Genomic DNA, 12,254 nt, shown 5'->3' on the forward strand with positions numbered 1-12,254 from the left:
CACACACACACACACACACACATACACACACACACACACAGTGAAAGGGACCCTGTGAGCTCCGTTATAGGTGCCAGGGACACACTCACCCCGAGGGGGGTCGTGGGGGGTGTGTGTGTGTGTGTGGGGGGGGGGGGGGGGGGCAACTGGCAGAGGCACAATTAAGCCATCGATTTAGCCTTCCTTTTAACACAAACACACACATACGCACACACACGCACACACAGCCACACAGACATGTGCTCTCACACACACACACACACACATGCATGCTCTGCCCTCCTTCCTCCCTCTCTCTCCCTCTATGTCGTCTTTTTTTTCTCTCTCTCCATTCAGTGATTAGAGGCTTCCTGTCTTTTGATTTTTTAATGAGAATAAAAAAAAAGAAAAAAAAAAAAAAACTGCCGAGCACGGAGCACCAGGGGAACAGAGTAGCCTGTGGATAGTGTGTGTGTGTGTGTGAGAGAGAGAGAGAGAGAGAGAGAGAGAGAGAGAGAGAGAGAGAGAGAGAGATTTAACAGCACCACATCTTTTTAATGTCTCTGTGTGCAGACGTAGAAGGCCATGACTTAACACATGCTCTCACCCATTTGATTTTTATGGATCGAGCTTATCCTTTCACTTGAACCTTTGCATTACAATAAGCCCTCCTGATTGAGTATCGTGTGTGTGTGTGTGTGTAGGTTCTGGATAAGCGAGCGGAGTCCGTGGCGGTTCTGACTGAAGGAACACGGGTGTGTGCATATTGGAGCGAACGCTCCCGCTGTCTGTATCCAGGATACGTCCACAGAGGTGAGACAGCATCCAGCAATTCAGCCACTTACTCACTGTCTGTCTGACTGCCTCAGTCCACACACACATAATAAACCTGGTAGACACACACATATAAACCCTGACGCATTTAAACCCTGCACACATGTACACACACACACACACACACACACACACACACACACACACACACACACAATCTTCACCCCTGCACAGCCACCATGCTCCATTGTGAAAGTTCCTGCAGTGCCATAGGCGAGGCAATCCTTAGTTAATTTATGTGTGTTTGTGTGTGTGTGTGTGTGTGTGTTTGTGTGTGTGTGTGTGTGCCAGGAGGTCCTGGGGAGGAGGAGAAGGAGGGGAGTGTGATGGTGGAGTTTGACGATGGAGACAGAGGCTGGATCTCTCTTCAGAACGTCCGTCTCCTGCCCCCCGGATATCAGGTCCACTGTAAGTCCACGCAGATATGCCGTTTTGAAGTGACTTATATTTGCATACATTTAATTTTATTTTATTTACATTAATTTGCAAACATTTAATTTGATTTAATTTAAAACTGTTGACAAAGTATATAATCACTGAATAGTACAATATGTTATTATTATTATTCATTTAATGTAATATATTTGCTTATTTCTAAAACAATATTTCTGTATTTGTGTGTATTATCATTTTGTAAAAGCAGTGATTTTCAATTTCAGGAAGCCAGTGTTTTTTATCCAATCAGACTCACCTATAATCGCCATCTTGTAACTCTTAACCAATGAGCTTCCGTGTCTTTCCTAGGTGCGGAGCCTTCTCCTGCGCTATTGGTGTCTCCGGGGCGACAATGTCGCCGGAGCTCCACCCAGGAGCGGTCAAGTGCGCAGGCGGAGAGCGCCTCAGACAGGCAGGCCTGCAGGGACACCAACAAGACCATCGCAAAGGCCAGGCCAGGTAACGCACCAATAATAATAATAATAATAATAATAATAATAATAATAATAATTTGGGGGGGGGGGGGGTGTTAGGAAAGGCTAGGCCACGTAACACACCACTACCAACTTCCACACTCTTTAAAAAAAAAGGGTTCTTGGGGTGGTGTACAGAACTATGCGGAAGCAGTAGACAGTGTAGCTGGATAAGCAATGGGGTGACATGTGCCCTTTTGGGCTGGTTGTAGACCAGGCATGCTGCTGCATTCTGGATCATAACCACAGGCACTAACCAGAGATCTTGGGCCTTGTGCGTGTTTGAGCCAGTATCAACCAGTCTGTCCTCTGGAGCTTTTATGATTGACACAAAAAAAGATATTCCAGCTTTTTTCATAACTTCTCCTAAAAGCTGTTGTTGAAGTTGAGCTGTAAGAACAAGTTCTATGCACCATCATCTGAACGACGTACATTATATTACCAAAAGTATTGGGTCACCTTCCTCGACTCGCACATGAAGTGACATCCCATTCTTAATCCATAAGTTTTTTTTAATATGACGCCGGTCCACTCTTTGCAGCTATAGGAACTATTATACACATATTAAGCCCTATGGATTGCTTTTGGCAATTTAGTGAATTACTGTTCACTACTGCAAATCACTGTACTCAAGCACAACAGGAACATGGGCATGAAACTGTTCCTAGTATTTAGGAAACCAACCTGCCCCTATTTGTTATCATATAAAGGCTGAGACGGTCTTAAAAAATAGAAAGTCGTTTCTTTTATCTCTCGGCTAGTAGTGAGGGTCTCCGATTACAGTTATAGCCACCATTATGTCCCCCCGCTGTTGAAACTGACCCGCAAGCCTTGCGTCTCGGAGGTGCAGCTGCAGTCCTGTCATCTGCCATTTCAGACTCTTCAGAACATACCGGAAACACCGGCACAAAAGGCGGACAAAGGGGGGAATCGAGTGCAGCCTCCGATCTTAGTTCTCAGCCCTATCGCTTTCACCGGAATTGTGCCTCCGCGGCTCGGATGTCGGGGACCAGCCCAGGAGCTGCGTGTTTGCAAATGGAATGTTTTTTTTTTTTTTTTTTTGAGCGAACAATGATGTATTGACCTTTTTTTTCTTTTTCGGTGCCTCAATTTTTCTTGAGTTCTTTCACTCCCGTTTCAATGACGTTTTTTTTATTTTTTCGGAGTCTCTCACTTTCGCTGGCTTTGTCTCCTTATGTCAGCCGGGAAGAGTTGGTTTTAACTGGTGATAGAGACTGATCTTCTTCATCGATTTTTAAGAAATGTTTTCAAAACTCCCCCCCCCCCCCCCTCTCTTTCTCTCTCCCCTTCTCTCTCTCTACCACTGTCTGATTCTATTATATGTTTTCTGTTACAGGGAGACCAAAGTTGGTCCATTCCGGAACAAAAGCGTGTGCTTCCGAGAGCATGTCGGGCAGCTCCGCGCCCCTCCTGGGATGGCCGGCCATGGCCATGTCCCGCAAGAGACCGCTGGACCTCTTCCACTTCAACGGGCTGCCCAGGAAGGCGCCGCGCGGTGGCCGGGAGTCTGACCTCTTCCCCCTGGCGTCCGCGCCCATGTCCATGCCCACCAAGAGCATCTTCAACTCCTCCTTCGAGGTGGATTCGTTCAGCAGCATCGCCAACGGTTACTCGTCGTTCGGGAGCCAGCATCAGCACCACAGTCAGAACCACCACCACCACCACCACCATCACCAGCATCCTCATCACCCACACCCACATCACCCCCACCCTCATCCCCAACAGCAGCAGCAGCAGCAAGGCTCCATCTTGCCCCTGGGTCACCACAAGAGCAGCAGCACCTACAGCCGGGGCCGCAAGCCAGGGGGCGACAGGAAGGAGTTCCTGGTCAAGCTGGACCACGAGGGCGTGACGTCGCCCAAGACCAAGAACGGCAAGGCGCTGCAGCTCCTGGGGGGACACGAGTCCACCGCCGCCGGCGCCCGTCTGGAGAGGGGCTTCGGGGCGAAAGGCCTGAGCGACGTCCACCACCACGTGGGGTACCCCCACCCGGGACTGTTGGCGAAGGACAGCAAGAAGGGAGGAGGTGGAGGAGGAGGAGGTGGAGGAGGAGGTGTTGGTGCTGGAGGTAGCCGGACAGAGCTGTTGATGATGAAAGGCTCGTCCCATGCCAGGAAGCCTCACCTGGGGCTGGGCGAGTTCGCCGAGTACAGCGGGGGAGGCAGCAGCAGTGCCGCCCACAACTGCCACAGCGACTGCTCCTACTCGGACCTGGACGAGGAGGACGAGGAGGTGGAGGAGGTGGAAGAGGAGGAGGAGGAGGAGGAGGCGGCGGAGGTGGTGCGGAGGAGGGCGGCGGCGTTGGCGGCGGCGGCCCGCGGGGAGCTGCGCTCGGCCGGACGCTTCCTGTCGCGCCTCTCCGTCTCGTCCTCGTCCTCGGGGTCCTCGTCCTCGTCCAGCTCGGGGTCGCTGTCCAGCTCCAGCCTCTGCTCCTCGGACAACGACTCGTCCTACAGCTCCGACGAGGAGGAGGCGTCCAGGCTGATGCTCCAGGGTTGCCTGTCGTCACGGCACCCTCTGCTCCAACAACAACAACAACAACAGCAACAACAACAACAGCAGCAGCAGCAGCAGCAGCCACAACAGCCACAGCAGCCCTTAGACCAGGCCTCCGCCCCGGCTAGACACGGAGGCTTCAGCTCCAAGGCCATGGCAACGTCGGGGTCCAAGCCCTCCGGCAACAACGGCGCGGCGAAGCCCCCCCGAAGGAAAGAGACGCCCAGCGCTCCCGCCGCGGTCCTCTCGCCTTCTCCCGCCAAAGCCAGCAAAGAGGCGCCCAAGCGGCAGAAAGTGGCGTCCTCGTCGCCGGACAACTCCCCGGCCACCTCCCCTTTCATGCCCGGCAGACAGCTGTGGAAGTGGTCCGGGAACCCGACTCAGGTGAGAGACTTAGAGGGCAAAGGTCAGAGGTTAAAGGAGATGTGAAAGGTATTTGACTTTTCATTGAAGTGATCTATAGATCATATGTGATAATGTAGACATACTGCACACAGCCATGTTAAAGCTATTTGAATGTAATAAATATAACAGTTTTATAAAAAATATGTCTATTAGGTATTCCTTCCTTAGAAATAGATTTAAAAAGCATCTTTTTTTATTTGTTTAATATTGTTATTTTAGTTTTTATTATTAAACACTAACATGTATTTTTCTAACTCTTTGTCTTGTTCCTCAGAGGAGAGGTATGAAGGGGAAGGCCCGTAAGCTGTTCTACAAGGCCATCGTGCGGGGCAAGGACATGATCCGCGTCAGCGACTGCGCCGTGTTCCTCTCACCTGGCCGGCCGCACCTGCCGTACGTGGGCCGCATCGAGAGCATGTGGGAGTCCTGGGCGGGGAACATGGTGGTGAAGGTGAAATGGTTCTACCACCCCGAGGAGACCAAGCTGGGCAAGAGGCATCGCGATGGCAAGGTAAAGAATGCGGAACGTCACGGAACATCACAGAACATCACAGAACATCACATATTACTGACTTCACGTCTTCTTATTTGAAACAATGCCATTTATATTTCTGTTAATTCTATTCTTTTGAAATCTACTTTGTCTTTCATTCTTTTATTTTATGTTCAATTGCTGCATTGAAACGGTGCTCTATTCAAATGTATTCATGTTGAGTTCAATTGAAATTATGCGTATTTTACTGTGAGACTTATCTCAGCCTCATTTGAGCAAGTTTGATCTGCACTGTTACTAATTTTAGTTTGAAGTGTTTGAAAGCCCTCTCAAGTATGAGGTGAATCAGAGGACACCATTAGAATTTTTGCTTCATGTTTACTAGAAGATTCTAGAAGCTTCTGTGATGGATGATCTGTGCAGGTGAGCCTTACGTTTACCCACTCTCTCTCTTTCTCTCTCTCTCTCTCTCTCTCTCTCTCTCTCCCTCTCTCTCTCTCTCTCTCTCTCTCTCTCTCTCTCTCTCTTCCTCTCTCTCTCTCTCTTTTACCTTCCGTCAGCATGCCTTGTACCAGTCGTGCCACGAAGACGAGAACGACGTCCAGACCATCTCCCACAAGTGCCAGGTGGTCGGCCGCGACGAATACGAGCGGCTCAGCCGCGCCAGGAAGCCCAACAGCCACAGCCAGGACCTGTACTACCTGGCCGGCACCTACGACCCCACCACCGGCCAACTGGTGACCGCCGACGGCGTGTCCATCATCTGCTAGAGGTCACGGAAAGGAGACCCCCTTTTGGGAATTACTACTGAAAGAGTGACGGATACCAACCAACCACCCATGCCTCCCCTCCTCCTCCTCCCAACACGAATATGGTAACAGGCAGGGGGGGTGGGCGATGAAGGCTGGGACTGACCCACAACACAAAAAGCTGTCCGTGCCATTGGTGTCGTTGGGCGCTGACCGCCCCCGTCCCATTCTCTGTGCGGGGAGAGTTGGGTCGGACGGCGGCACGGCTGCCCACGCCAGCTGTTGTGGAACGGCAGCGTCAGGTGGCATCCTTGGTGTTCTGCACCGTGGAGGGATACAAGGGGCGATAGAACCCGTCGGGGGGCGGAACTAGAACACTCAATCCTGAGCCCCCCGACCTGAACTAAAGCCAAGGAACGTAACTCAGAGAACACGGTCAAGCACTGGAGTCTTCTACAAGAGAAGGACATTGATACTGACCTTAAGAGAACGAGATGTGTATAAAAAAATATAAAGAAAAGATTATGAAAAGACGAAAAAGGCTTCAATGGGAGAGTGGTCTTTGGGAAAAATGGAGTCTCCCGCTCCCTACACTGGTCTTACAGGTTTCTACATGCTCCATCAGGACCAAAAACACTGTTGAACTGGGGTGTAATATGGTGTTTGTAACTACGTACGTCTGAGAGATAACGTGTGTGTGTGTGTGTGTGTGGGTGTGTGTGAAAGAGAGGAGGATAATGTACATAATACTGTGTGTGAGTGCCCAAACGACCGCTGACTCGGAAAAAGGAATTGCGTGCCAGACGGAGTCGGGCCTTATCTGTGCCAGACGAGGGCCAGAGGGCAGCCGGATCTGGGCCGGATCTGAGCCGGATCTGGCCCAGGTGTGTTCGGCACGGCCCCAGTGATGCGCGAAGCTGAAGGGCCCCTGTGGAGTCAACGTCAATGCTCACGGTGACTTGACACGAGTGTGTGTGTCTGTCGTCCTGTGCCACTCGTCTCTCACACACACACACACACACACTCACAAACACACACACATTATTTAAAAAAAAAAAAAACGCTCCAGTGGGGATTTCCAGGGATTGTTTTTGTTTCTTTTTTAATAAAAATGCCCAGATAAATATTATCTTTGAACAAAAAAAAGGAATGATTTTTCCAATCAAGCCATACACTTCAGTACCTCTCTTTTATCTTCTTATTCAGGTGTATAGTTGTACAATTGTTTTATTCTTTGTGTGTGTGTACATATATAAAAAGGTATAAACTGTATATATGATATAAATGAAGAGAGAAGTCTATTTCTCTTTATTGCCCTCGATTGTGTTATTTTTTTAAAAAATGAGAGAACTGTTAGGTTTGATCTGGATATTATTTTTCTTTATTATTTTGTATTTTTTCGCTCTCTTCGGAGGATGATGGCAGGCGCCTTTGCTGCCATGCCTGCACTGCACACGACCTTTCATACTTAAGGTCAAAGGTCGTGAAAAGTTGTATATAAGGACAGGACGGCCATGGTCCTGTGACAGAGCAAAAGAGATGGAGAAAGAGAGAGAGAAAAGATGGAGGGTAATATAAGGCTTTCCATGTTCACCTCATTGTTGTCTGTTAATGTCTTTTATCTGTTTTTTTTTATACTGCTTTCTGCTTTGAGTTACTTATGTTTTTTTTTTGAGAGAGAGAAAAAAAACAAAAACATTTCTTATCGCACAGTTGTCTTCATGGAGTTAAGTGTGGAGTCATAGCAGAAAAAAAACCCTTTGTGGTCAAATGCATGAAAAGGACGATAAAAAAAGAGAATCATTGGTCATTAATCCTATAGGAACACACAGATCACGTAGTCATAGAGAAGATATAGAAATCTATCGGGCCATGACGTAACGTAAACATGTCCAAACCAAAGCACCTGCCTAAGGTTACTTGTCTTTAGGATGCAATAATATTGTCTATATTTAAAAAAAAAAAAAAATCATCAAATCAGAAAAATGTAATGGGACCCCTGCAATGCTACTAGACTGATGTACTTTATCTAAAAGACAATGTGCATATTCACCAATGTGCATTGCAGCTCGTGCAAGATGGCACTCTGTGTGCGGCCAAAACAGCCAGATCTGTGGCGAGGGCGTTGTGTCTTAGTACACACATTTTTATGTTGTGGAGAGAACCCAAAGGGTTTCCAACGGTAACTGTGTACGGCACAAAGTGAAGGACAATCAGCACCCAAGAAAGATGGCAGTTAATTTTTTATTTTATTTTATTTTTTATTTTATTTTGCTTTGTCAACGGATCGAGTTTAAAAAAAACAAGATGCTTCGTGTCACTTTTCCTCCTACTTTGCCAAAAATGTTTCATTGTTTTACTTCAAGTTCTTTGTTTTTTTTTGTTTTCCATTGTCTTTGTCTACATTTTTGTTGTTATTGCTGTTGTTGTTGTTGTCACTGTTCGATATGCAAGCCTGTAAAGACTGTTCAGTGTTGGGGGTTAAAGCGAGCAGAAAGAGTTGCCTTTTAGTTCTTGACGTCGACTAACTTTTTAACAACAGTGTTGCTGTTACACTGCAAAAAAAAAAGAAAGAAAAAAAGAAAAAAAAACGAAGCAAAAGCTTTAAAGTAAATCAGATGTGAAATCCATGTAATGTCACTTTTTTGGGTCTATAAAAGGAGTTAAAAATGGTATTTTCTTAAATAAACAAACAAACAAACAAACAAACAAACAAGCAAAGCAAACAAATTAACACTGGATTCAGCTCTGAATATAATGATATTGCCGCCTGTTCTGCGCTGGGTGGAGCTGCCTTTCCCTAAGAGGACTAGCGTTCATGAGACACCCTCTGGCGCCTGGTTTATAGGGTTGAAATACTTTGTGACATTGTTGGAAATGAAAAAGAAGACAAAAAAACTCTAAGATATTTCCTCTGTTTTTTAAAAAAATACAACAAGTTATTTATCTTAATTTTATTGCCTTTGTGTTGAATTTCATTAAAAAATGTCAAACTACAAGCAAGTGTATGTTTCTTGTTCTTTAATTATTATTACTATTATTATTAGAGTGCATGAAAATGCACTCTACTGTTATGCTGTTTATTCTTATTATCGATATTATTATTCTTCTTCAGACACTTTTTGTGCGTTCAATTCAGCTTCAACCGTTCAACGTAGAAACTTCATTCAAACTGCGCTGCGTAGGTCTTACTTAGGTGACTTCAGCTATGTAATTTTCATCTTTGAAAACTTTATCGTTTAATTTATATGAATTTTTTAAAACATTTTTTCTCCCATAGACTTAACATTGGATTATGACATCACAATAAAGTCGTTAAGCAATTAGAATCTTAAGCCAGGTGTTCAAAGCCACCTGGCAGCAACTCTCTGTCTCAGACTTTCTGGCTCTCTTAAGACTACATATCCTGTTCAACTGTTTCCTCTACCCACAACTGTTTCAAAATAAAAGTCCTCATCATTTTTGCATTTTCATGCACTCGTAATTTCCTTGGAATTACATCTCTAGTTATTATTATAATTATTATAGTGCATGAAAATGCACTATACTGTTCTTCCAAGTCTTCTTCCGCAACTTCTTATTATTCTTCTTCTAACGCACGCAATTCAGCTTGAACCGTTTAACGTAGAAACTTCATTCAAACGTTGTTGCGTAGGTCTTGCTTATGCCATGTGTGCTTTGTATTTTTCAACTTTGTAACTTTAATACTTTTTAAACTATTAGTTAAAAACTATTAAAATTTCCCCCATAGACTTAACATTGCTCATTATGACATCACGGCAGCAATTAGAATCTTACGCCAGGTGGCCGGCCACCTGGGCACCAACTGTCAGTTTCTCTGGCTTTAAGCATACAGTCTCTCAGAAGACTACATATCCTGTTAACTGTTTCCTCTGTCCACAACTGTTTCAAAATAAAAGTCCTCACTGCAATAATACACTATTAAATCATTTAACCATTGAAACTGCTCAACTATTGAACTGTTCAACCATTCCAACTGTCAGTTATCATCCACTATGCCTCCAGTCAACTACATGAAACCTCCATGTACCTAGCAACCAACATAGCAACCATTAAAATTAAGTGTTTATGACCGTTTCCATAGCAACCAACATGATTATACTGCAGTAACTTCTTGTTTATTGATAGTGGCCACCATGGATACCCTAGCAACAAATGTTTCAAAATAAAAGTCCTCACTAGCAAGTTAGCTAGTTAGCACAGTTAGCATAGTTAGCATTGTTAGCATAGTTAGCATTTTTAGCATAACTGCAAAAAAGCATCAACTAAGTTAGCTAATCAACCTGGTTAGCATTATTAGCAAATTTAGCATTGTTAGCATAGTTAGCATTTTTAGCATTACTGCTAGAAATCATCGGTTAAGTTAGCTAATCAACCTGGTTAGCATTGTTAGTAAAGTTAGCATAATTAACATTTTTAGCGTAACTGCTAGAAATCATTACCTAAGTTAGCTAATCAACATTTTAACATGGATAGAAATCATTAGTTAAGTTAGAGCTGGAATGTTTCATCTTTAAACTGTCTACCTTCACACTATCAACTCTCTGTAAACTATGCAACCACCATGTTTACCCTAGCTACACCTTAGTAACCATATCTACATTATCTATCTATTTTTGCATTTTCATGCACTGGTAATTCCTTGGAATTGCATTTCTAGTTATAATTATTATCATTATTATTACTCTGTCTATGCTCCAGCATAAAGATGCCCAGCATGGCGAAACCATGCGATCCTTCATTAACGTTCTGTTAACGTGAAATGTCAACCCAACAAGCCAACGGGTATTGATGAGTCCTTGGTCGCCGTGGTGACATTCAGCCCTTTTTTCTGTGGGCTGCGGAGACATCTGGCGAGCGAAGGTCATCCTGCTCGACGCCGTAAGGTCACGGCCTGCCAATAGCCCCTCTGGACCTCATGCAGAATGCAGTGGAGACAGACAGACAGAGAGAGGTGTGCGTGTGTGTGTGTGTGTGTGTGTGTGTGTGTCTGTGTCTCTGTGTGTGTGTGCGTGTGTGTATTTGTGTGCGTGTGTGTGTGTTGTGTGTGTGTTGGGAGGGGGGTCAAGATACTATATGAGACAGAAACAAAAAGACGGACAGACAAAGAGAGAGAAAGAGAGAAAGAGAGAGAGAGATACAGACATACAGCAAAAAAACAAAGACAAGCAAAAAATATATATATCTAAATAAATATCACAACATAATTAGGATTAAAAAACAAAGAGCACGCAAGGGTAAGAAGGGAGAGGGGGAAATGGAGCCGTCATAAAGGCAAAGTAAAGACAGAATAAAGAAAAGGGTGGAGGCAAAGAGAGAGAGAGAGAGAGAGGGAAGAAAGGGGGAGTGGAGGAGAAGTGGAAGAGGGGCAGGGTGAGAGCACAGCTTGCCTGGAGGCGCTGCAGGTGGTACAAAATGTTTGAATAATGAAAGGGAATGGACCCATTAAGATTATAATGTAATCGTATCATGTTCCCTTCCTACCCCATACACGCTCTAGACAGGAATACAAACATCCAGTGTGTGTGTGTGTGTGTGTGTGTGTGTGTGTGTGTGTGTGTCTGAGAGAGAAAGAGCAAGTGTGTATGTGTGTGTGTGTGTGTGTGTGTGTGTGTGTGTGTGTTTTCATGTCTGTGTGTGCGTGTGTGTGTGTGCCTGTGTGTGTGTCTGAGAGAGAAAGAGCAAGTGTGTATGTGTGCAAGAGTGTGTGAGTATGTGGGAATGTGTATGTGTCTTGCTGTTTGTGTGCGTGCGTATGTGTGTGTGTGTGTGTGTGTGTGTGTGAGTACGTGCAAGGCTGCTGACACACTCCCCGTGGGGTGTAGGATATCACCAACAATGTGAGTAAATTTGAACATTTTGTTAAATGCTTCCTGCAAGGGATTTGTGCCTTTTATCAGCGCTCCAAGAGCCGCCACTGTGTTAAGGGTGTGTGTGTGTGTGTGTGTGTGTGCGTGCGTGTGTGTGTGTGTGTGTGTGTGTGCGCGCGCGCTCCAAGAGCCGCCACTGTGTGAAAGAGCACGCCTTTGTTAGTCACTCCGGAATAAAAAAATATGAACAAAATAATAGTGGAGCAGAGTGTGTGTGTGTGTGTGTGTGTGTGTGAGGAGAGCAGAAAAAAATTAACGCCAGACAGACCACTGACGAATTCAGACGGTTGAGGGTTTTTCTTTTTTTTTTTCTCCTGTTTGAACACTCACAAGAGCCGACTGCAGAGCTGATAGGGGGTCAGACCTGCCGACTGTGTGTGTGTGTGTGTGTGTGTGTGTGTGTGTGTGTGTGTGTGTGTGTGCGTACTATGTGTGAACTGTGTGTGTGTGTGTGTGTGTGTGTGTGTGTGTGTGTGTG

At 45.5% G+C, this 12,254-nt stretch overlaps 1 protein-coding gene across 2 annotated transcripts in view; it reads left to right on the top strand.

The window, feature by feature from the left end:
• Nucleotides 1–8,884, top strand: part of bahcc1b (BAH domain and coiled-coil containing 1b) — a 155,210-nt gene extending 146,326 nt beyond the window's left edge. For both annotated transcript variants that reach the window (XM_062525883.1, XM_062525884.1), the window contains exons 24-29: nt 684–792; nt 1,105–1,221; nt 1,558–1,707; nt 3,079–4,622; nt 4,918–5,154; nt 5,697–8,884. In XM_062525883.1, the coding sequence (XP_062381867.1) occupies nt 684–792; nt 1,105–1,221; nt 1,558–1,707; nt 3,079–4,622; nt 4,918–5,154; nt 5,697–5,906 (2,367 nt within the window). In that variant the 3' untranslated portion in view covers nt 5,907–8,884. The remainder of the gene's footprint in view (nt 1–683; nt 793–1,104; nt 1,222–1,557; nt 1,708–3,078; nt 4,623–4,917; nt 5,155–5,696) is intronic.
• Nucleotides 8,885–12,254: the final 3,370 nt, after the last annotated feature.

The sequence above is a fragment of the Sardina pilchardus genome, chromosome 22, assembly GCF_963854185.1.
Source record: "Sardina pilchardus chromosome 22, fSarPil1.1, whole genome shotgun sequence".
In the NCBI taxonomy this organism is placed as follows: domain Eukaryota; kingdom Metazoa; phylum Chordata; class Actinopteri; order Clupeiformes; family Clupeidae; genus Sardina; species Sardina pilchardus.